At 35.0% G+C, this 26,844-nt stretch overlaps 1 protein-coding gene across 12 annotated transcripts in view; it reads right to left on the bottom strand.

Moving 5' to 3' along the window:
- The window catches only part of ZNF280D (zinc finger protein 280D), a 129,564-nt gene that overhangs the window by 69,913 nt on the left and 32,807 nt on the right, over nt 1–26,844 (bottom strand). For all 12 annotated transcript variants that reach the window (XM_032864874.1, XM_032864872.1, XM_032864869.1 and 9 more), the window contains 3 exons: nt 17,040–17,210; nt 16,613–16,722; nt 2,147–2,370 (listed from right to left, as the gene is read on the bottom strand). In XM_032864874.1, coding sequence (XP_032720765.1) covers nt 2,147–2,370; nt 16,613–16,722; nt 17,040–17,210 — 505 coding nt within the window. The remainder of the gene's footprint in view (nt 1–2,146; nt 2,371–16,612; nt 16,723–17,039; nt 17,211–26,844) is intronic.

Below are 26,844 nucleotides of genomic sequence, written 5' to 3'. Positions count from 1 at the left end.
TTGGTTTTAACACCAACTCTACAAACACCTACAGAAAATCTTAGTATTGGCTAAATATTTATATAGAGAAAAAAGGTCACGAGCCATTAAACTTTCAGCTCACAACTTTAAGCAATTAAAGTGTATCTATATAAAATAATCTCTTAACTAGCAAGCTTTCTCACAATTATATGGGCCCACATTGGGAATGTAAGCTACTTAAACCAACAGGTGGAAATGAAGGAAACATAAAAGCAAACTTCTTAAAATGATGTTCACAGAATAAAATCAACCTAACTGTTTTTGGTGATATTCAATGTAGGAGGAAAAAAAATATCATACCACAATATGCTGACAAGGCAGAGAGTAAAAATCTATAGCTATCAGTTTTCTACCATTCTGTACAAACACCATTCAATTTGTCTTTCCAGTTTTTACTGTTTAACATATATAACTTCTTTGGTTACAAAGTATTTACCATTTACCATTAATTTACCATTAAGATTATGTTTCCTAAACAATCAGTATTTCAAAAATGCTCAATTCCAGGATGTTATAAATGCTGTTTGCTTTAAATTTTGAAATATCCAGGTACTCTAGAAATATATAACTACTCTTCTAAAATAATAACAAAAAAGGAATTTAATTTTCATATGTTTAATATTAAGTGGGCTAGTCTCAAAGGAAAAGCCAAAAGCTATTGCTGAAATAACTTCTAATATATACATATTTAAATATAACAAGGAACTAAGTCAGTGAAACATATTTCTATGCTATCACCATATTTACTAACATGATTTTTCTGGTGTATTTTACTATGAATATGGAAAAAGGTGACATAGAGTTCCATTGTAATATTATTTCAGTGTTATATCACAAAGTACAATATCCCTTCTGTTAAATTATTTAACTATTGATGGCTGTTAAAGTTTAAAGGAGATAAAGAAATATGAGGACTCATATGAAATAACAATTTCATTGTGAAACAATTTGGAAACTATAAAGCATTACCATGAACAAAGCTTTAATAATTGTTACAGGAGTATATCACAATGTATTTCAGGGTTTTTCTGTATGCTTCTTTTTGGACCCAATAACTCACAAGAAAATGAAATAAATACTGCATCCAGAAGTACCCTACAGGTACCTAAGAATGCTATTTACAAAGTTAACAAAGACAAACATAAAAAGGCATAGATATGTATGTTTCCACAAACATACACACTCATCTAAGGGCAGTATAATGGTGTCTGCAACTTACTTTGAAAGGCATAAGAAAAAACTAGCTTAAAGGAAGAATGAACAGATATATGATAAAGCAAGGATAGTAAAATGGTAATGGCAGAATCTAGGTGATAAGCATACAAGTTATCTGCTGTAAAATTTTTTAAACTTTGCTGCATGTCTGAACATTTTTATTATAAAATGATATAAAAACAATCTTACCTAATATAAATGTCAAGCTATATAACTACTGAAAAATATCAATCGGTATGTCTTGTTACCTTGTTCTTGTTGCACACTCACTTATAGGATAACAGTTACTAATATGCCATGTAACTCAAAGATCACAAAGTAAAGTTCCTAAAATTTAAAGCATACATGTATAAAATTCAAAATTCCACTGGAAATTAAATTTCTAATTTTTAATGGGGTTAAATTTTAAAATCAAAGCAGACCTGTTTCTAGAACTGGTACTTCTCTAAAGAAGATCACTTTTCCTGCAAGGGAAATGTTCTAAAAATTATAAATCTGAATTACAAGACTTGAGCATTAAATAAGATTAGTATGGAGAAGGTAAAACTGGAATACTAAAGTGGTTCTTCTTGTGAAGAAAAATAAAATTCAAACGCAGCTAAACACGAAATAATCTCATGAAAATTCCTAAAACAGTGATAATATAGAGGAAAAGTTAATTTCCCCTTATTTGAAATGAAGTTTGTCCTTTCTTAAGTTATCTTAAACAAATACAACTAAGTAAATCCCGGCATCAACTCTAAATTACAAGAAAGAACAAAAGCTTTTCAACAGGACAATCTGCCTTTGTCCTTAGTAGAAAGAATTAAAATTGTTTATCTAGAATGACACAGGAAAATATAAGATAAAGATAAAACATTTATATCTATGGCATTCCAATTTTCAAAGAGAAATGAAAGTATTTACATACCTAATATTATTTTTAAGAATTTTCAAGCAACTGAAGCATTTAAAAGTTGTGTGAGTCTTCTGTTCTTCCTGGGCATCTCCTTCATGTTTTCCATAATAAAAGTCATTAACTAACATGATCAATTTTCCTTTCTCTGAATCAACAGTCTTGTTTTTATTTGCTGTACTTGAAAATTCTGTTTTAGCCAGTCCTAAAAAGTTATTTATCATGTCTGGACAACAGTACTGAAAGAGAAAAAAAAGTTGTTTTATTTATCCCTTAAAAAAATTAGATTACCAAAAAACAATTCTGTTTACAACTAAAGTCAGATCATGTAAAACTATGCTTGGTAATATGTCAGGAAAAATATTAATTTACAAGTATGTGGTATATACTCACACTCTAAATAACAATAAACACAAATTATCTTCCTATTATCTTAAAAATCAAAACTTTTTAAAAAAAAACAAAATTTTTTAAAAGAGTAACCCTAAAACTAGGACTTGGCTATTGATCTAATAGTTTTTTTCCCTTGCAATTTATCTTTTATGTTTAACTAAATTAAACTCATTCATTTCATATCCATGTCTAGATAGAGCATTGAAACGAAATGTAGTTTTACATGCCATAATGTGTATGTTTAACTATCAAGTGATACATGAAATTTCATATCTAGTTAGAACTAAAAACTGAACACAACTAATTTACCATTGCCCAGATGCAACGTGCTAGAAAATGTGTGAGGAGAAAAAAGATCTTTAACAATTCTTTAAAAATTAGTTACATCTTGAAAAATTCTACAGTTACACCTTGAAATCTAGATCCTTAAATATTTGAAGGGGAAATTTAATTCCTCATGAATAAAATCAAGATGTCACATAAACTGGTTCTAATGTGGAATACTTTCATACGTGAGCTTTTTTTTTTTTCAACAAGACATAATTAATTCATTTATTGTACATTATTTTCAGTTGTAGAATTTCTCTAAGGCAGTTTTTCTCAAAGGCCAGTCCAAAGAAGACCTGCATGAGAAAAACCAGAAGTATTTGTCAAAATGCTAATTCCTGGGCCCACTTCAGACTCATAAACTACATTATCTAGATACAGGGCCCAGAAACCTTTATTTTTCAACAAGCCACCCAGGTAATTCTTTTATAACATACACCAGCTGACTTAAACTCTTTCTAAATGTGTTATTTAGTAAATTAGTAACAACATTAAAAAGTTGAAACTCTAACAGAATTCTATTCCTTTTTTTTTTTAACCCAATTAGCCAAGATATAGGACATCATTACTTTTTGATACAATGTTCAATGATTCATTAGTTGAATATAACACCCAGTGCTCATCATATCACGCACCCTCTTTAATTTCCATCACCCAGTTACCCCATCCCCCCCCCGACCTCCCTTTCCCCAACCTTCAGTTCATTTCCCAGAGTCAAGAGTCTCATACAGATTGTCCCCCTCAATTTCTAAGATAACATCCATTTCCTCTCCTGCCACACATAAATGTTAGATCATTGGTAAAATGGTCTGTATCACATGGGAAGCTAGGTCTTTGATCCAAGACAGACCTATTAACATTTCAATTGCATTTATTTTGTTCACTTGTCAATTCTGAAACCTTTAGGGGAAAAAACACCAAGAAAAAAATAGAAAATAGATCTAAAAGGGGAAAAAATCTGAATAAAATGAGCCCACAAATAGTGACATAATCTGCGTTTGGGAGTTAAGGTTGCATCTATAAGCTAAATAAGGATAAATACATTAGGTTCCTAATACTACATGATCCTCTGAGGCCAATCACTCAATACATACAGATGAAATGATACCACAACGAAAAGAGGGAAATGAGAAGTTTCTAGATACTTCTTGGGACACATGTAATATTTAAGAGTTCAACCTTAGGAAAGTCCGACTATTTTAAAGGACTATTATAAGGCAAAGTTCCTTCTAGAACATGCTGGTTTTGAATTTAAGGATAAGTGGAGAAAAGGATGGTTCAGAGTAAATACATCAGCACTATCAGAAAAATAACTCAAAATTCATGTCTTACTACAAATGATGTATACTCGTAGTTTCATTTTGATAGAAAAAAATCCCTGACGGTATGTGCAATTTTACCACACCAGTGATCTCAAACAACGAGAAACATTATAATGCACAAAAATGATTTAATAATAGAATACTGTCCCTAATTAGAAATGTGGACAATTATATATATTCAAACATTAAATCTGGTTTTCACACTGTAGAAGTTATTGAGTCATATTTGAGACTTGATTCTTTTCTGAAATCTACAAAATAACCTAAGTAGTCTATAGTAGAGTGTGCTACAAGGTTATATTTTTCAGAAACATCTAATTTGGTACATCTATAAAAGTTAAAGTTACCTTAAATGCTCATAAATTATAATATACATAACAGATGATCAATTGCTAGCGGTTTTTTCATTTTGTTTTTTTTTTTAATAAAAGAGATGAGAACATGTTTTAAAAATAAACATACAAATCTTAACATATTTTTTTTTTTGGACAGTTGACACACAATGCTACATTACTTTTATTCACAGTATCTTTTAAGCAATGTTTTGGATCCCTATAAGAGAGAGAAGCAATAAACCACTGAAAACCAAGAATGGACAACCAAGTTCAGGAAATTTAGTAATTGAGAGAAAAGCAAAGAACCCCAAAGAAAGTATCTTTTTTTCAGTCTTAAAACCCTTTTGGGTCTAGCCCTTCACTGTAGCCCTAGATTATCCCTTATTTTCCTGGGGACAGAATATTAATACTTTAAAGCCATATATTGTAATTTGACAAACAGCAGATACCACCTAAATAACATTCTCATCTTCACCCCTCCCAGCAGAGATACCATGTTCTATTGCTTTGTTTGTGTCTAAAATTTAGGTTAGGTTTTCAGAACAAAGAAAGTGGGATGTTATTTTTAAATAGTAAAAAAGAAGTTCCCATATGATCAGCCTACATAAGTCAACATTTTCCCCTTCTCCTGCTGGGACTCATCCAAAGCCACAACAACCAAATTCTAAAAATTTATTTTCATTGAAACTAAGAGCCAGATAAAATCCACAGACTCTACAACATATGACAGCACTACCCAAAGCAGCCAAGCTCAGACAGAAGACATGTAGTTGGAAGCAGATCAGAGAAGTCAAATGGACCCAACAGTAACAGATCTTAGAAAGTCTCAGCAAAAATTTGCATTCTAAAGGTGAAAGACACATCCTGAAGTGCAAAGCTACATACTTTGTTTATAAAAACAGGTACAGAAGCTGGGGCAAGAAGGATCCCACAAGTCCCCCAGACTTCATTTCGTACTGAGAAGCAAATTAGGCAATGCTACATATAAAAATCAGACACACAAGTCACATTTACAGAAAGCCTTCTGCCCAGCAAAGAGGTGTATAAACCAGTTAGTAGGATATAAGATTATCCTGGCAATCCTTCCTAAAATGAGCCTTGTACGAAAGAGTTAGCCCAAGAAAATCCAACTTGCTCTTCACTATGATTGAAACTTACATCTAAACAAAAATAAGATAAAAGGAGGAAAATGTAAAATTCTGACAAAAACACCATGGAGCAGTTGCAGATGAAAATAGTAGCCAAAATTTTTGCTACAAATTTTTAAAAACTTAATGAAGTAACTGTGTCTATTTGGAAAACCACAAAGCAACAAGAGATGGCAAGACAAAAGAGATCTTAAAAAGGAGTGGCAAAATTGAGAGAGGTAGAGAAATCAGAGCGATAAAGACAGAAAGGAGAACAATGGTGAACAGGCATTGGAAAATAAAATGAAGGACACAAAGGCTGATAATGACAAAAGCAAATAAAGAAAATTTAAGTGCTAAAAGGATTAGAAAGAAAATGACAGATATGCCAGACAAAGGACATCAAACGAATGCATACTGGACAACATTCTCCCCTCCCACAAAAAGACAAAACAATAGTATGGGATTAATATTTTAAAATATGAATATGAATCAAGAAAACCACACTAAAAGACACAAACATACACTAAAATAAAGACACATACAAGCAGAAAGAGCATGTTATATATCAGAGAAGACTGACCCAAACCCCAACACCAACTCAGTCATTATAAAATTATCAGTCTTCCAAAATAAAGAATCGTATGAACAGCTAGGCAAAAAGATCAAATCACTTATAAAGAGCAAAATAATTCAGGCTTATCCCAGATTTCTCAACAGCAATATTCAATATTATAAAACAGAACCACCACAAACAAGATCCTCAAAGTAGGATCCAATTTACTTTATATCCTTTTAATTTTTTTAAATTTAAATTCAATTAATTAACATATAATGTGTTACTGGTTTCTGAGGTAGAGGTCAGTGATTCATCAATCTTATATAACACCCAGTGCTCATTACATCACAGGCCCTCCTTAATGTCCAGCATCCAGATATCCCATCACCCCACCCCTCTCCCCTCCAGCAAGCCTCAAGTCGTTTCCTATGATCCTAAGAATCTCTTGGGGCACCTGGGTGGCTCAGTTGGTTAAGCCTCTGCCTTCGGCTCAGGTCATGATCTCAGGGTCCTGGGATCGAGTCCCACATCGGGCTCCCTGCTGAGCAGGGAACCTGCTTCTCTTTCCACCTCTGCCTGCCACTCTGCCTGCTTATGTGCTCGCTTTCTCTCCCTCTCTCTCTCTCTCTCTCCTTCTCTGACAAATAAATAAATAAAATCTTAAAAAAAATAATAATCTCTTATGATTTGTCTCTTATTTTTCCCACTCTAACCCTATGATATTCTAGTTTTATTCCCTAAATTCTTAAATTCACATGTAATTGAGGACATATAACAATTGTTTTGCCCTGATTGACTTATTTCACTTAGCATAATAATATACAATAGTTCTATCCACGTCCTTGCAAATGGCAAAATTTAATTTTTTAATGGCTGTGTGGTATTCCATTGTGTGATGTGTATGTACACACACACACACACACACACACACACACCACACCACACATCACATCTTCTTTATCCATCTGTTGTTGGACATCTGGGCTCTTTCCATAGTTTGGCTATTGTGGACATTGCTGCTATAAACACTGTGGTGCAGGTGCCCCTCAGGATCACTACATTTGTATCTTTGGAAAATCCCTACTCGTGCAATTGTTGGGTTGTGCAATAGCTCTATTTTCAACTTTTTGAGGAACCTCCATACTGTTTTCCAGAGTAGCTGCAGCAGCTTGCATTCTCACCAACAGAGTAGGAGGGTTCTCCTTTCTTTGCATCCTCATCAACACCTGTGTTTTCCTGACTTGTTATTTTCGCCATTCTGACTGGTGTGAGGTGGTATCTCATTGTGGTTTTAATTTCTATTTCCCTGATACCAAGTGACTTGGAGCACTTTTTCATGTGTTTGTTGGCAATTTAGATGTCTTCTTTGAACAAATGTTACTTCATGACTTCTGCCCATTTCTTGATTGGATTATTTGTTCTTTGGGTGTTGTTAAGTTCTTCATAGATTTTAGATACTATCCCTTTATCTGATATGTCATTTGCAATATCTGCTCCCATTCCATAGGCTGCCTTTTAGTTTTTTTGACTGCTTCCTAGCCTAGGCAAAAGCTTTTTATCTTGATAAAGTCCCAGAAGATCATTTTTGCCTGTCTCCCTTGTCTTTGGAGACGTGTCTAGCAAGAAGTTACTGTGGACAGGGTGCCTGGGTGGCTCAATGGGTTAAGCCTCTGCCTTCGGCTCAGGTCATGCTCTCAGGGTCCTGGGATCAAGCCCCCACACTGGGCTCTCTGCTTAGTGGGCAGCCTGCTTCTCCCTTTCTCTGCATGCCTCTCTGCCTACCTGTGATCTCTCTTTCTGTCAAATAAATAAATAAAATCTTAAAAAAAAAAAAGGAAAAGAAGAAGAAGGTAACAGCAGTTGCTGCCTGTGTTCTCTAGGATTATGATAGATTCCTGTCTTACATTTAAGTCTTTCATCAAGTCTATTTTTGTGTATGGTGTAAGGAAATGGTCCCGTTTCATTCTTCTGCATGTGGCTGTCCCAATTTTCCTATATATCATAATTAAAGGGTCTATCCAAAAGAAGATCTAACAGTTGTAAATATTTATGCCCCTAACATGGGAGCAGCCAATTATATAAGCCAATTAATAACAAAATTAAAGAAACATATTGATAACAACACAATAAAAGAAGGGTACTTTAACACCCCACTCATTGCAATGGACAGATCATCTAAGCAGATCAACAAGGAAATAAGGGCTTTCAATGACACACCTGATCAGATGGACTTCATAAATACATTCAGAACACTGCAACCTAAAGCAACAGAATACACATTCTTCTCAAGTGAACATGGAACATTCTCCAGAATAGATCACATACTGGGTCATAAATCAGGTCTCAACTGGTATCAAAAGACTGTGATCACTCCCTGCATATTTATAGACCGCAATGCTTTGAAACTTGAGTTTAACCACAATAGAAAATTTAAAAGAACTCAAATACATGGAGACTAAAGAGCATCACACTAAAGAATGAATGGGTCAACCAGGAAGTTAAAGAAGAATTTTAAAAATTCATGGGAACAAATGAAAATGAAAACACAACTGTTCAAAACCTTCGGGACCCAGCAAAGGTGGCCTTACGAGGGAAGTATATAGCAATGCATGCCTTTCTCAAGAAACAAAAAAGTTCTCAAATACACAACCTAACCTTATACCTAAAGGAGCTGGAGAAAGAACAGCAGATAAACCCTAAACCCAGCAGGAGAAGAGAAATAATAAAGATTAGAACAGAAATCAATGAAATAGAAACCAAAGAACTGTAGTACAGATCAACAAAACTGGGAACTGGTTCTCTCAAAGAATTAATAAAATTGATAACCCCCTGGCCAGACTTATCAAAAAGAAAAGAAAAAGGATCCAAATAAATAAAATCATGAATGAAAGAGGAAAGATCACAACCAACACTGAAGAAATACAAACAATTACAAGAACATATTATGAACAACTATATATGCCAACAAATTAGGCTATCTGGAAGAAATGGTTGCATTCCTAGAGAGTATAAACTACCAAAACTAAACCAGGAAGAAACAGGAAACCTGAACAGACCCATAACCAGCAAGGAAATCGAAGTAGTAATCAAAAACTCCCAACAAATAAGAGCCCAGGGCCAGATGGCTTCCCTGGGAAGTTCTAGCAAACATTTAAAGAAGAACTAATACCTACTCTTCCGAAGCTGTTTCAAAAAATAGAAATGTAAGAAAAATTTCCAAACTCTTTCTATGAAGCCATTACCTTGATCCCAGAAGCCAGACAAAGACCCCCACCAAAAAAGGTAATTACAGACCAATATCTCTGATGATCATGGATTCAAAAATTCTCACCAAAATACTGGCCAAGAGGATCTGACAGGACATTAAAAGGATTATTCACCACGAACAAGTGGGATTTATTCCTGGGCTACAAGGTTGATTCAACATCCACAAATCAATCAATATGATACACTACATAAATAAAAGAAAGGACAAGAACCATATGATCCTCTCAACAGTCACAGAAGAAGCATTTGACAAAGTACCGCATCCTTTCTTGATTAAAACTCTTCACAGCGTAGGGATAAGGGAACAAACATACCTCAATATCATAAAAGCCATATATGAAAAGTCCCCAGTAAGTATCATTCTCAATGGGGAAGAACTGAGAGCTTTCCCACTAAGGTCAGGAACACGGCAGGTATGTCCACTGTTGTTCAACATAGTACCAGAAGTCTGAGCCTCAGCAATCAGACAACAAAAAGAAATAAAAGGCATCCAAACCAGCAAAGAAGTCAAACTCTCACTCTTAAAGATGTCATGACACTCTATGTGGAAAACCCAAAAGACCCCATTCCAAAATTGCGAGAACTCATACAGGAATTTAGCAATGTGGCAGGATATAAAATCAATGCACAGAAATCAGTTGCATTTCTATATACTAAGAATGAGACAGAAGAAAGAAATTAAGGAGTCGATCCCATTTACAATTGCACCAAAAACCATAAGATACCTAGGAATAAACCAAACATAAGAGGCAAGGAATCTGTATCCAGAAAACTATAGAACGCTCATGAAAGAAATTGAGGAAGATACAAAGAAATGGAAAAATGTTCCATGCTCTTGGATTGGAAGAACAAATATTGTTAACATGTCTATACTACCTAGAGCAATCTATACATTTAATGCAATCCCTATCAAAATACCATCAACCTCTTTCAGAGAACTGGACCAAATAAACCTAAAATTTGTATGGAACCAGAAAAGACCCTGAATAGCCCGAAGTATGTTGAAAAAGAAAACCACAGCTGATGGCATGACAATTTCAGACTTCAAGCTGTATTACAAAGTTGTAATCATCAAGACAGTACAGTACTGGCACAAAAATAGACACACAGATCAATGGAACAGAACAGAGAACCCAGAAATGGATCCAAATCACTTTATATATGGCCAAACTATCTTTCAAGAATGGAATATAGTCAAACTGTTTGAACATGAAAGAACTCAAAAAATGTTGTTCCTTCTTGAGGAAAATTTCTAGAGGATGAACTTCAGCCAAATGAGATAACTAAAGAAACCGTAAGAAACAGACTGGTAATCAACACTGAATATATTTACTGTGAGAAAAGATTTTAACAAATACAGAAATAAGGTTAAGAAAATCAAATGCAAATGTTATCTGCCCTGACAATGAAAAAATGATACAACCAACAAATAAAAACTGCAGGGGGGGGTAAAAGGACAATGAACATAAGGCTGAGAAGGTTCATGATCACCTCACATATACTAGCAGTACATCAAAGAATATCATTTAGAGCTACCAAATGAAGTAGTATAGGTATGAGAAATCTTAATGGTACAAAGGTAAACACTCAGAAAGACAACACTGACTAAAATCAGGTAGGAGAGGAGAAGGTAAGGATGGGTGGGTTAAGAACAGAAAATTTAATACTACTTTAATATTAAAATTACTTTAATTTTAATATTAGAGAATGGCCAAAGGAATAGAAGACTATTAGAATTATATCAACATTAAAATTAAATGAGAACAAAAGTACAGCTTCCCTAAAAACCTAAGCTACATACATACAAAGCAACGACATAATGAAAGATTAAAAATTTAAAAAAAATAATAATAATAATGAAAAAACCGTGACGGGGCGCCTGACTGGTTCAATCAGTTAAGAATCTGCCTTTGGCTCAGGTCATGATCCCAGGACTCTGCATCGGTCTCCCTGCTTAGCGAGGAGCCTGCTTCTCCTTCTTCCTCTGCCTGCTGCTCCCCCTACTTGTGCACTCTCTCTCTCTCTCTCAAATAAATAAATAAAAATCTTTAAAAACATATGGAAATAAATAATTATGACAGAACCAAGACCAAGTAAATCTATCATGTACTGTTTACAAATAAGTTTAACTCAAGTGCCATAACAAAAGAGATTTTCATATAGGATCACAAAGGAAAAATCAACTCTACTGAAACTAAGGGGCATAACATGATTTAAAAGGGTAAAGAAAAAGACACACAAATAATATACCAGACAAATGGAAACCATAAGAAACCACGGGTTGTAAGCCTAAAAGTCATTAAACACTGAGACAAAAAGAACACTTTATAAAAATGTTAAAGGATGTATTTTCAATACAATTATGAGATTCATCTATGTCAAAAACAACAACAATCTTAGAACTGCAGTATATCCAAGAAAATATTAGTAATGAAAGATGTAGACTGATATATGGTGTTGCTCAATCCGTGTAAGATCAAGCAGACAACAAAATAAATAAAAATACAAATATCTAAATAATGTAATTAATATGCTAGATCTGATTGATAAATATCAAATTCTATAACTTATTTACCTATTTTCAAGTTTCCATGAACATCAAATAACCTATACGCTAAAAAAGGAAAAATTTGTTAGAACTTGGGTTTTTACCATTAAAAGTGTGAATGCCAGTTATGTCTTTAAATAAACTGGCTATAAAACAATGAGAATTATGTCAATCTCAAAGAATTTTCTAAGGATTAAATAAGATACTATATTTAAAGTTTAGTAGTCTGGCACATGGTCTCAGATAAATTGCTCTTATTATTAGGATTTTGCTTTATGTTTTAGATATTCTTTATTGAAAGGAAACATTATTTCTTGGTATAGTAATCTACTTATCTTGAATAACAGCAAAAAATCACAAAGAATCTAAAAATCACATTTTTCAAAAATGGAAATCATTGTTATAATACTAAAACTTCAACTGATATATAAAATGCATAAACTAGAATGCAAAGAATCTACACAGTTTTTAACTTCCTTGTCCTATTCCATCACAACTCTTTATGACATAAACACACGTAAGTTATTCACATATTTAACTTAGTTCAAAAATATATCTTAGAGATCTTTCCATATCATTACCTATTATAGAGATTCCATTCTTTGAAAGGCTGTGTAGTGTTGCTCTATTACATGAATATTGTATGAAATTTTGGTTGTTTCTAATATGACTAATCCCAAACAATGTAATAATACATTTTGGATGTAAAGCTGCATTTTGGAAAATGGCTAGGAGTTTCCCTAGTACTGAAGTACATGTAATAAACTATATACAAAACAGAAAGGAAATAAGAACATTTCCTTTTACCTGTATATGCAAAAAGAAAACTGGGGAAAATACAAAAACCAACTAATAAAAATTCTTTGAGAGCCATTCTGGCAACCAGGTAAATAAGAGACACAATTACGATTTTTCACTTGTGTGATTTTGTAAACTTCTTATTTTGAATAATATCACTGTATTACCTACTCAAATAATTAAAAGTTAATTAAAGAAATTTAACCCTTTTTTTCCCAAATTCAAAACATAAAAAAAAAAAAAATCAGGCACTTGTACAGGTTAATTCTCATATAAGAAGAAAACACAAGTGCAATTATCAGAGACTGTATTCTGGGAGCTGAGTAGTGATAGACCAAATACAGGTTTGTATATGAATAAAGAGATGGTATTTGAAATTCTAAAAACGTTCCCTTATTTTTTCTACTTTTTCTGTCAAATGTTGTATTTGTTTAAAGATTTATTTATTTATTTATTTGAGAGAGAGACAGAAAGTGAGTGTGGAGGCTGGGAGGGAGGCAGAGGAAGAGGGAGAGAGAGTCCCAAGCAGACTCCATGCTGTTCTAAGCCACAAAGCCACCCCTCCTTCCTTTCTTTCTTCATATAATCTACCTGGACCTTTTTCTTCCTCTTTCCCCCTTCCTGCCATTTATACTATGCATACAAAGAGAATATAGGCTATCCTCAGACCATAGTGGGATACTGTTAATACACACTAAAATATTTCAAGTAAAATGTTACCTACACCCCATATTTCATTTGTACTTTGAAAATTTCTTTTCTTTTTTTTTTTTTTCTTAGTGGGTGCGGCAGAAGAAGATGGGGAGAAACTCTTAAGCCAGCTCCTCACCCAGCCTGGAGCCCAAACCTGGGCTCAACACCACACTGGATCTCATGACCCTCAGATCAGGACCTAAGCCCGAAATCAAGAGTCAACTGTTTAACCAACTGAGCCACCCAGGTGCCCCTGAAAATTTCTTAAAATTTAATTTCGAGAGCTTACTACTCCAACAAAAAAACCTGAATTAATTAAGGACAATCACACAAACTACATTCTGAATGGAGTTAAAATAATTATTTCATATGAAATGCTCCATCATTTGGGACTTAAGTCTGACTGTTGAAAATTAAATGTAAAATTTAGATTTTCATTGTATAATGTGACATGCACATATTACCATAGAAACAAAAATAAGATAACTGAAGAAACTATGTAAAAATGTCTTTTTTTATGTCTTCTTTGGAGAAGTGTTTGTTCATGTCTTCTGCCCATTTTTTGACATTAGTATCTGTTTTTTGAGTGTTGAGCTTGAGGAGATCTTTATAGATCTTGGCTATCAGCCCTTTGTCTGTAGTGTCATTTGCAAATATCTTCTCCCATTCCGTGGGTTGCCGCCTCTGTTTTGTTGACTGTTTCCTTTGCTGTTCAGAAGCTTTTGATCTTGATGAAGTCCCAAAAGTTCATTTTCACTTTTGTTTCCTTTGCCTTTGAAGACATATAAGAAACTGCCGTGGCCAATGTCGAAGAGGTTACTGCCCATGTTCACCTCTAGGATTTTGATAGATTCCTGCCTCACTTTGAGGTCTTATATCCATTTCAAGTTTATCTTTGTGTATGGTATCAGAGGATGGTCGCGTTTCATTCTTCTATACATAACTGTCCAATTTTCCCGGCACCATTTATTGAAAAGAATGTCTTTTCTTTCATTTTATAATTTAATAATTTATTAATTTATTGTTCTTTGATTATACTGTATATTTTTTCCTGCTTTGAAGATTATTTGACCATTAGAGTTCAGGGTCCATATCTGGGCTCTCTACTCTGTTCCACTGGTCTATGTGTCTGTTTTTGTGCCAGTGCCATGCTGTCTTGGTGACCACAGCTTTGTAGAAAAACTTGAACTCAGGCAACGTGATGCCCCCAGTTTTGTTTTTCTTTTTCAACATTTCCTTAGCAATTCGAGGGTCTCTTCTGGTTCCATACAAATTTTAGGATTGTTTGATCCAGCTCTTTGAAAAATGCCGGTAGAATTTTGATCAGGATGGCACTGAATGTATAGACGGCTCTAGGCAGTATAGACATTTTAAACAATGTTTATTCTTCCAACCCATAAGCATGGAACGCTCTTCCATCTTTTTGTGTCTTCTTAAATTTCTTTCATGAGTGTTCTGTAGTTCCTCTAGTACAGATCCTTTACCTCTTTGGTTACGTTTATTCCTAGGTATCTTATGGTCCTTGGTGCTATAGTAAATGGAATCAATTCTCTAATTTCCCTTTCTATATTTTCATTGTTACTGTTTAAGAAAGCAACTGATCTCTGTATATTGGTTTTGTATCCTACCACATTACTGAACTGGTGTATGAGTTCTAGCAGTTTGGGGGTGGAGTCTTTTGGGTTTTCCATATAAAGTATCATGTCATCTGCAAAGAGAGTTTGACTTTTTCACGCCAATTTGAATACCTTTTATTTCTTTTTGTTGTCTGATTGCTGTTGCTAGGACTTCTAGTACTATGTTGAACAACAGTGGCGAGAGTGGATATCCTTGTCATGTTCCTGATCTCAAAGGGAAGGCTGTCAGCTTTTCTCTACTGAGGATGATATTTGCAGTGGGTTTTTCATAGAAAGATTTTATGAAGTTCCCTCTACCACTATACTTTGAATCGTTTTAATCAGGAACGAATGCTAAGAAGACATACAAATGGCTAACAGACACATGAAAAAATGTTCATCATCATTAGCCATCAGGGAGATTCAAATCAAAACCACATTGAGATACCACCTTACACCAGTTAGAATGATCAAAATTAATAAGACAGTAAACAAGTGTTGGAGAGGATGTGGAGAAAGGGGAACCCTCTTACACTGTTGGTGGGAATATAATTTGGTACAGCCACTTTAGAAAACAGTGTGGAGATTCCTCAAAAAATTAAAAATAGAGCTACTCTATGACCCTGCAATTGCACTACTGGGTATTTACCCCAAAGATACAGATATAGTGAAAAGAAGGGCCATCTGTACCTCAATGTTCATAGCAGCAATGGCCATAGTCACCAAACTGTGGAAAGAACCAAGATGCCCTTCAACGGATGAATGGATAAAGAAGATATGGTCCATATATACAGTGGAGCATTATGCCTCCATCAGAAAGGATTAATACCCAACTTTTATATCAACATGGACGGGACTGGAAGAGATTATGCTGAGTGAAGTAAGTCAAGCAGAGAGAATCAACTATCATATGGTTTCACTTACTTGTGGAGCATAAGGAATAACACAGAGGACATTGGAAGATGGAGAGGAGAAGTGAGATGGGGGAAATCGGAGGGGGAGAGAAACCATGAGAGACTGTAGACTCTGAGAAACAAACTGAGTTTTTGGAGGGGGCCATGGAGGGTAGAGTGAGCCTGGTGATGGGTTCTATGGAGGGCACGTATTGCATGGAGTACTGGGTGTGGTGCATAAACAATGAATTTTGGAACACCAAAAAGAAATAAAATAAAATAAAATAAAATAAAATGGAAAAAAAGTTTTTTTTTTAAATTTGTAGTATACCAAAAACCTTATTTTCATTTAAAATTAGAATGTAAAAAGCATATATTATAATGCATATAAATTTAATCTTAAAATTTGATGATTCAGAGGAAATTTTAAAATCTTATATGAAAATAATCATTATGAATATAAATCTTTGCCTAAATTATATGGAAACACCACTAGGAGAAGATTTTTTACCTAAATATCCCCACAAAACATTTACTATAAATCAATCAGTATTTCTAGGGATTTGCAAACCTTTTTAAAATTAAATTTTGAAAAAGTTTTACCTTCATGTGATTTTTCAAAGGATCCAAAAGATTAAAATGAATATTGCACTTTGGACAAGCTCTCGGAAAAGGTGTTCCATTTTTAGATTGATTTGAAGAGGTATTTGTACCTAAAATAAATTCAAAACACATATAATACAAAATTCATCACTTTATAACCTTAAATAACCACTAATAACAATTTCTAAATTTACTACAACTTCTAAAACTTATGTATAAATAATCTTTTTTTTAAGTGGGGGAAGGACAAAGGGAGAAAGACAGAGAATATTAAGCAGGCTCCATGTCCACAATGGAGTCCATTGTGGCTCAATCTCACAGCCCTGAGATCATGACCTAAGCCAAAATTAAGAGTCAGATGCTTAACCAACTGAGACACCCAGGAGCCCCTATAATTTCTTTTTTATATGCCACATTTCACATTTACCTTTTGATGATGCAGCCTGGGAAGATGTCACTGAAAGAGATTTAACTGAAGGAAATACAGCTGAAGAATTTAATCCAGAAATACCATCACTGGGCTTTGGCTTTTTTGGATTAACGCTGTTTACTTCAGAAGTAGAAGGACGTTTTGATAAAAACGAACTTTCATTCATACCTACAATGAATTAAATAGTGGGAAGTATATTTTTAAACACTTAGGCATATTCCTTATAACAAAGCAAAACTATTTTGAAGCTAAATTAGATATAATACAATTAAATTATCCTATCATTCAACTGACAATAAATAATGATTAAAAACTGTTATGATCAAAAGTCAGGGGGTGTACCAAATATCAATCTTGAAAAAGAAGAATAAAACTGGAGTATCACAGTCTCAGATTTCAAGATATACTAAATAGCTGTAGTAATCAAAAGAGTATGGTACTGGACAAAAAGAGACACACTGATCTATGCAATACAATAGAGAGCCCAGAAATAAACCCATGATTTACATGGCCAATTAATCTACAACAAAGGAGGCAAGAATATAAAATAGGAAGAAGTCTCTTCAACAATGATGTTGGGAAAACTGGACAGCTACATACAAAAGAATGAAATTGGACCACTTTCATACACCATCCACAAAAATAAACTCAAAATGGATTAAAGACCTAAATATGAGATCTGAAGCCAAAATTTCTAGAAGAAAACATAGACAGTAATCTCTTTGAAATCAGCCATAAAAACATTTTTCTAGATATGGCTCCTCTGGGCAAGGGAAACAAATGCAAAATTAAACTATTTGGACTACACCAAAATTAAAGACTTTTGCATAGCAAAGGAAACCATCAAAACAAAAAGGCAATCTACCGAATGGGAAAAGATATATCCAAATGATATATCCAAGAGGGAGTTAATATCCAAAATATAAAAGTAACTTATACAACTCAACACCAAAAAAAAACCCCAAATAATGCAATTAAAAATGGGCAGAAGACATGGACAGACATTTCTCCAAAGACATAAAAATGGCCAACAAGCACATGAAAAGATGCTCAAAAGCACCTGCTAACAGTGAAATACAATTCAAAGGCACAATGAGACATCACTTCACACCTGTCAGAATAACTACAATCAGGACAAGAAGTAACAAATGTTGATGAAAATGAGGAAAAAAAGGAACCCTCGTGCATTGCTGGCAGAAATGCAAGCAAGTGCAGCCACTGTGGAAAACAGTATAGAGGTTCCTGAAAAAATTAAAGGTAGAATTACCATATGCTATGAGTAGAATTATAAATAGAATTACCATATGAGTAATTCCACTACTGGGTGTTTACTCAAAGAATACAAAAACACTAAAAGATATGTTCATTGCAGCATTATTTATAATAGCCAAGATATGGAAGTAACCCAGGTGTCCACCAAGAGATGAATGGATAAAGATTTCGCACCTAAGTAAGTGGAATAAAAAAGAATGGAATTTTGCCATTTGCAGTAACATGGATGGATCTACAAGATATAAAGGATATAATGCTAAAGTAGTAAGTAAATAAGTCAGAGAAAGACAAATACCATATAATTTCATTCACATGTGGAATTTAAGAAAGCAAACAAATGAACAAAGAAAAAAAGGACAGAAAGAAAAAAACCAAACACTTAAAATACAGAGAACAAACTGGTGGTTGCCAGAGGGAAGGTAGGTACAGGGATGGGTGAAAGAGGTGAAGGGATTAAAAATAAACTTATTGTGATAAGCACCAAGTAATGTACAGAATTACTGAATCACTATACTATACATCTGAAACTAATAAAACACTATTTAATTATACTTGAATTTTTTTCTTTAAAGAAGGGGAGGGGCAGAGAGAGAGAGAGAATCTTAAGCAAGATTCACACCCAGAATGGATGGAACCTGATGCGGGGCTTGACCTCACAACCCTGAGATCGTGACCTAAGTCAAGATCATGACCTGAGTCAAAATCAAGAGTTGGATACTTATCCAAATGAATCACCCAGGAGCCCCTATACTTGAATTTTTTTTAAATTAAATTAATGGGGGGGGTGACTAACATGGTGGCATAGTAGGAGGATCCTAGGCTCTTCTCGTCCTTTGAACACAACTAGATAATTATCAAATCATTCTGACTACCCAAGAAATCAACCTCAGGACTGACATCACAACTAGAGGGAGAAAAGAGGCCACATCTACGAAGGTAGGAAATACGGAGAAATAGCTTGGGAGAGAAAGGGATCATGGGTGCTGCAGAGGAGATAGAGCCCCGGTGGGTGAGAGAGGCACAAGGAGAACAATTCCCCAAAGCTACTGGCTGGGAAAACAAGAAGGGCTGATTTTCACGAGTTCTTGCAAACAGCAGGACTTGAAGACTGGAATTTTAAAGGTTGGTGGGCTTGGCTGGAATAGACCCCCTGAGGGCACTGTCTACTCCCAGAGAGAAAGAAGGCAAACAACCCCAGAGGCAGATGACACCATCTGAGGAATGTCTAAGGCACACAGCGGGGAGACTGTTCACTCTTCTTGGAGCACATCTGTGAGAGGTGGTATTTACAGAGACACCTCTCCAAGGACAAAAGAGCCAGTGGATGCTATTTCCTTCCCCTGCCCCTCAGCGGAGGCACGGAGCTGCCTACTAAAGAAAGCTTAGCTGGACATTGGCTGCCTAGCCTGCTTGCTCCAAGTCCCACAACGCTTTCCTCTGACTCAAGTGCCCTTCTCAGTCAAATCGGCATTAGTCCCAGTGCAGCAAGATGGTCCACCAGAAGAACAATGCAGGCCCCCACCCACACCACATCTCTAAAGTTTGGAGTTTTAAAGGTCAGCAGGGCTGGCTGAGATAGTGCCCAAAGTGCACTGTAATGCTACTGGCAGGCAAGCAACCCAGAGACAAAAAGAAAACAGCAATCTGAAAAATGCCTGGGATGCATGAAGAAAAATTATTAATTTGCTCTTCTGGGTGTCCTTCCCTAAGAGCAGCAAGCATGAAGCCCCCTCTCTGGGGACAAAGGAATAGGCTGGTGTCATTTCTCTCCCCACGCCCCACCCCCCAACTGAAACCCCTGCACACACCACATCTCCCAACCAGAAAGTTCTGCAAGCCTTCAGTTCTAGTGAAAGTAGTATCATATCTCATTTAATAAGCAGCAGACCAGAGTGCACCTAGTTAAAACTCACCACACACTAGCCAAGGCCCAAACACTACCCACTGCAGGCAAGAAGAGCATCTGCATATGACTGAACTGAATGATAGCGCAGCCAACACACAGCACCAGAGTGCATGCAGCACACACCAGAGACATACCCTGAAGCACCAAGCTCTGGACACTGTATGGCCTCTTCATAAAGCCATTAGTCTCAGGAGCAAGAAATATAACAGGCTTTTCTAACTCACAGAAGACAGACTTAGACAAAATGCCATGACGGAACAATTCATCCCAAAGGAAACAAGAAAAAGTCACAGCCGGAGATCTAATCAAAATAGATACCGGTAATATGCCTGATGGAGAATTTAAAGCAACAATCATAGGATACTCACTGGGCTTGGAAAAAAAAAAAAATGGAAGACTTCAGGGAGGCCCTTATGGCAGAGATAAAACAGTTAAAAAACAGTAAGTCAGAAATGAAAAATGTAATAACTGAGATTTGAAACAGACTGGATACAGAGAACACAAGGATGAAGAGCAGAGAAATGAATAAGTGATACAAAACACAGAACTATGGAAAATAATGAAGCTGAACGAAAGAAAAGAAGAATTATGTATAATGAGAATAGATGTAGGGAACTCAGTGACTCCATCAAATGTAATTAACATTCATATTACAGGAATCCCACAAAAAAGGAGAGAGAAAAGGGGCAGAAAATTTATTTAAGGAAGTAACAGCTGAAAACTTCCCTAATTCAGGGAAGGAAACAGACATCCACATCCAGGAAACATAGAGAACTCTTATCAAAATCAACAAAAGCAGGCCAACACCAAGACATATTGCAATTAAATTTGCAAAATATAGTCATAAAAAAAGTCCCTAATTTACAAAGGAAGACCCATAAAGCTAGCTGCAGATCTCGCCACAGAAACCTGGCAAGCCAGAAGAGAGTGACATGATATGTTTAAAGTGCTGAATGGGAAAAATCTGCAGCCAAGAATATTCTATCCAGCAAGGCTATCATTCAGAATAGAAGGAGATAAAAAGCTTCCCAGACAAAAACTTAAAGAGTTCATTACCACTAAACCAGCCCTCAAGAAATATTAAGGGGACACTTGAGTGGAAAGAAAAACAGTAAGTGACAAAAGAAAAGAGAAAATCTCCACAAATAACAACCAAACAAGTAATAAAATGGCCCTAAATACATATCTATCAATAATTACTCTCAATGTAAATGAACTAAATGCTCCCATCAAAAGACAAAAGGTATCAGAATGGATTTAAAAAGAAGAAAGAAAAAAGACTCTACCGTATGTTGCCTACAAAAGACTTTTTAGACCCAGAGATACCTGAACATTTAAACTGGGGGATGGAAAAATATTATCATGCAAATGGAAATCAAAAGGAAGCCAGAGCAGCAATACTTGCATCAGAGAAACTTGAGTTTAAATCAAAGACTGTAACAAGAGATGAACAAGGGCACAATATCATAATAAAGGGGCTTATCCAACAAGAAGATCTAACAATTATAAATATTTATACCCCAACATGTGAGCACACAAATATATAAAGCAATTAATAACAAAATTAAAGAAACTTGTGGATAATAATATAGTAATAGTAGGGAACTTTAACACCCCACTTACATCAATGGACAGATCATCTTACCAGAATATCAACAAGGAAACGATGACTCTGAATGACACACTGGAACAGAAAGGATTTAACAGATATATTCAGATCATTCCGCCCTAAAGCAGCAGAATACACATTCTTTTCAAATGCACTAGGGACATTCTCCAGAATAGATCTCATACTAGGTCACAAATCAGGTCTCAACATGTACAAAAAGACTGAGATCATACCATGCATATGTTCTGTTTACAACACTATGAAACTTAAAGTCAACCACAAGAAAAAATGTGGAAAAACAACAACATGTGGAGATTAAACAAAATGCCACTGAAAAATGAATGGGTCAACCAGGAAATCAAAGAAGAAATTAACACATGGAAACAAATGAAAATGAAAACACACTGGTCAAAAAGCACTGACATGTCGCAAAAGTAGTCATAAGAGGGAAGTATATAACAAAACAGGCCTACCTTAAAAGGCAAGAAAAATCTCAAATAAACAACCTAACATTACACCTAATGAAGCTAGAAAAAGAACAACAAATGAAAGCCTACAGTCAGCAGTAGAAGCGAAAGAATAAAGATTAAAGCAGAAAAAAATATAAAAACTTTTAAAAAAAATCAATAAAAGCAGGAGCTGGCTACTTGAAAAAAATCAGTAAAATTTATAAACCCCTAGCCAAACTTATCAAAAAAAGAAAGGACCCAAATAAATAAAATCAAAAACAAGAGAGAAGAAATTACAACCAGCACCACAGAAATACGAACAATTATAAGAGAATATTATGAAAAACTATATGCCAACAAATCAGACAACCTGGAAGAAATGAATAAATTCCTAGAAATACATAAACTACCAAAACTGAAATAGGAAGAAAGAGAAAACCTGAACAGACTGACAACCCAGTGAAGAAACTGAATCAGTAATCAAAAAAATTCCCAACAAACGAAAGTCCAGAGCCAAATGGCTTCACAGGAGAATTCAATCAAACCTTTAAAAAAGAGTTAACACCTATTCTTCTCAAACTATTCCAAAAAATAGAAATGGAAGGAAAACTTCCAAATTCATTCTATGAGGAAAAAGACTCAACTACTAAAGAACTATAAGCCAATATCCCTCATGAATATGGATGAAAAAATTCTTAATACCAGCAAATCAAATCCAATAGTATATTAAAAGAATCATACACCACAATGGAGTGGGATTTATTCCTGGGCTGCAAGGGTGACTCATTTGCAAATCAATGTGATGCATCATAATAATAAAAGAAACGACAAGAACCATATGATCCTCTCAACAGATACAGAAAAAGCATGTGACAAAGTACAACATCCATTCATAATAAAACTCTCAACAAAAGAGGGATAGAGGGAACATACCTCAACATCATAAAGGCCATATATGAAAAACCCAGAGATAATATCGTCCTCAATGGGGAAAATCTGAAAGCCTTTCCCTTACAGTCAGGAACAAGACAAGGATGTCCACTCTCACCAGTTATTTAACATAGTACTGGAACTCCTATCCACAACAATCAGACAACAAAAAGAAACAGGAGGCATCCTGGAAGAAGTCAAACTTTCATTGTTTGCAGATAACATGATACTTTATATAGAAAACCCAAATACTCAACCATAAAACTGCTAGAACTGACACATGAATTCAGTAAAGTTGCAGGATACGAAATCAACATACAGAAATCTGATGCATTTCTACATACCAATAATGAAGCAGCAAAAAGAGAAATCAAGGAATCAATCCCATTTACAATTGTACCCAAAACAGTAAGATACTTCAGGAATAAATCTAACCAAAGAGATACAGGATCTGACTCTGAAAACTATAAAACACTGATGAAGGAAATTGAAGAGGACACAAAGAAATGGAAAAATGTGGGGCGCCTGGGTGGCTCAGTGGGTTAAAGCCTCTGCCTTCAGCTCAGGTCATGATCTCAAGGTCCTGGGATCGAGCCCTGCATCAGGCTCTCCGCTCAGCAGGGAGCCTACTTCCTTCTCTCTCTCTGACTGCCTCTCTGCCTACTTGTGGTCTCCGTCTGTCAAATAAAATAAAATCTTAAAAAAAAAAAGAAAGAAAGAAATGGAAAAATGTTCCATGCTCATGGACTGAAAGAATAAATACTGTTAAGATGTCTATATTACCCAAAGCAGTCTACACATTTAATACAATTCCTATTAAATACCACCAGGATTTTTCAGAGAGCTAGAACAATCCTAAAATTTGTATGGAACCACAAAAGACCCTGAATAGCCAAACCAATCTTGAAAAAGAAAATCAAAGCTGAAGGCATCAAAATTCCGGATTTCAAGCTATACTAAAAAGCTATAGTCACCAAGACAGTATGAAACTAGCACAAAAACAGAAACATAGATCAATAGAGCAGAATAGAAAACCCAGAAATGAACGCATAGTTTTATCAATTCATCTCCGACAAAGCAGGAAAGAATACTCAATGGAAAAAGGACAGTTTAGGGTGCCTGGGGGGCTCAGTCATTAAGCATCTGCCTTCAGTGTAGGTCATGATCCCAGGGTCCTGGGATGGAGCCCCACATCAAGCTCCCTGCTCAGTGAGAAGCCTGCTTCTCCCTCTCCCTATGTCTGCTGCTCTCCCGACTTGTGCTCATTCTCTCAAATAAATATAATCTTTTTAAAAAAATGTTTTTTTTAAATGTTCTCTTCAACAAATGGTGTTAGGGAAACTGAAAAGCAATATCCAAAGAATGAAACTAGACCACTTTGTTATATCATACACAAAAATAAATTCAAATTGGATGAAAGACCTAAACGTGAGACAGGAACTAAAAATCCTAGAGGAGAACATAGACAGTAACCTCTTTGACATTGGTCATAGCAATTTCTTTCTAGACATGTCTCTTGTGAAAGGGAACAAAAGCAAACTCTTGAGACTCCATCAAAATAAAAGGCTTCTTCTGAATAGTGAAGAACACAATCCACATAACTAAAAGGCAATCTTCAGAATGGGAGAAGGTATTTGTAAATGACCTATCTGATAAAGGGTTAGTACCCAAAATCTGTAAAGAACTTATCAAACTCAACACCCAAAAAACAAATAATCCATTTCAAAAATGGTTAAAGACTTGAACAGACATTTTTCTAAAGAAGACATACAGATCACCAATATACACATGAAAAGATGTTCAACATCACTCATCATCAGGGAAATACAAATCAAAACTACAATGAGGTATCACCTCATACCAGTCAAAATGGCTAAAATTAACAACACAGGAAACAACAGATATTAGCGAGGATACAGAGAAAGGGGAATGCAAACTGGAGTAGCCACTCTGGAAAACAGTATGGAGGCTCCTCAAAAAGTTAAAAATAGAACTACCCTATCATCCAGCAATTGTACTACTGGTATTTACCAAAAGGATATAAAAACACTAATTCGAAGGGATACATGCACCCCAATGTTTATAGCAGCATTATCAACAATAGCCAAATTATGGAAAGAGCCCAAATGTCCATCAACAGATGAATGGATATAGAAAGATGAATATATATATATATATATATATATATATATATATAAAATAGAATCCTACTAGACATAAAAAAGAATGAAATCTTGCCATTTGCAATGACAAGGATGGAGCTAGAGAGTATTATGCTAAGTGAAATGAACCTGTCAGAGAAAGACAAATAGCACATGATTTCCCTCTTATGTGGAATTTGAGAAACAAAACAAACGAACATAGGAGAGAAAAAGAAAAAGTGAGGCAAACCAAGAAACAGACTCTTAAGAGAACAAACTGATGATTACCACAGGGAAGGTAGATGAAGGGATGGGTTAGGTGATGGGGATTCAGGAGGACACTTGTTTTGATGAGCACCAGGTGTTGTATGTAAGTGTTGAATCACTGAACACTACACCTGAAACTAATATTACACTGCACATTAACTGGAATTTAAATAAAAACTTGAGGAAAATAAATAAGCATTAATTGTTAAGAAATAATTTTTTTAAAGATGTTATTTATTTATTTGACAGAGAGAGACACAGCAAAAGAGGGAACACTAGCAGGGGGAGAGGGAGAAGCAGGCTTCCCACCCAGCAGGGAGCCTGATGAGGGGCTTGATGCGGGGCTCGTTGCCAGCACCCTGGGATCACGACCTGAGCCAAAGGCAGATGCTTATCGACCAAGCCACCCAGGTGTCCCAAGAAATAAGTAATTTTTTAAAAGTCAGGGGTATAAAAAAATTATATTAGGGACTATCTATATTCAAATAATTCAAGAAATAATCTCTTTATGAAAGAAAATACTAAATATGGCTTCAAATAAAGGAATATATAAACAGCAATTATGAAAGAAGCCAGACCAAAATACCCCAAGCAAAAAAGAAAAAATTAAAGCAGAGACTACTCCAAACTAAGTTTCTACAAATGAATCACCTTTCGATGTTTTAAGTGCACTGGAGTTAGTTTACAAATGAAAAATTTTATTTTATTCTAAAAATCTAGAAAGACCTATTTTATTTATTTAAAATGTCTAATGAAAGGGTAACTCTTTTTCTACCTAAAAGGGAGGGGGCTCTACTCATGGCTTTAGTTTATATTATCCATTTATTCAAAGTGGAAAAGTGGAAAAACTACAAAAGTGGAAAAACTAAACTTGAATGATAATACCTCATTCACTCATATGAAAGGGCTTGTAATGGAAGGACTAAGTACAATGGTTTTCAAATTACATTCCTGGAGCCTAATGGGCTCATTTTAGGGAATATTTTGGTTGTGTCTGATAGAGGAACTCTTTCATATTTTATTAGAACTTTGAATAAAATTTTCTTCACACAGGAATTTTATTTGTAAAAACAGTTTTTAATTTGAAAACCATCACCTTAAAGCTAAAGCATTTTAGCCCTATTCAAAGCATTAGCAAGAGAAATAGGGATATTTAGGCTACAACAAGGCCAGGCAAAAGATCCTTTTGAAAACACCACACAACTACTTGGTAATAAGGATTCTAAAA

Source organism: Lontra canadensis, unplaced genomic scaffold (genome assembly GCF_010015895.1).
Source record: "Lontra canadensis isolate GAN:19392208 unplaced genomic scaffold, GSC_riverotter_1.0 scaffold28, whole genome shotgun sequence".
NCBI classification, from domain to species: domain Eukaryota; kingdom Metazoa; phylum Chordata; class Mammalia; order Carnivora; family Mustelidae; genus Lontra; species Lontra canadensis.
The sequence above is the reverse complement of the archived record's forward strand: the minus strand, read 5'-3'. Positions and strand labels throughout refer to the sequence as shown.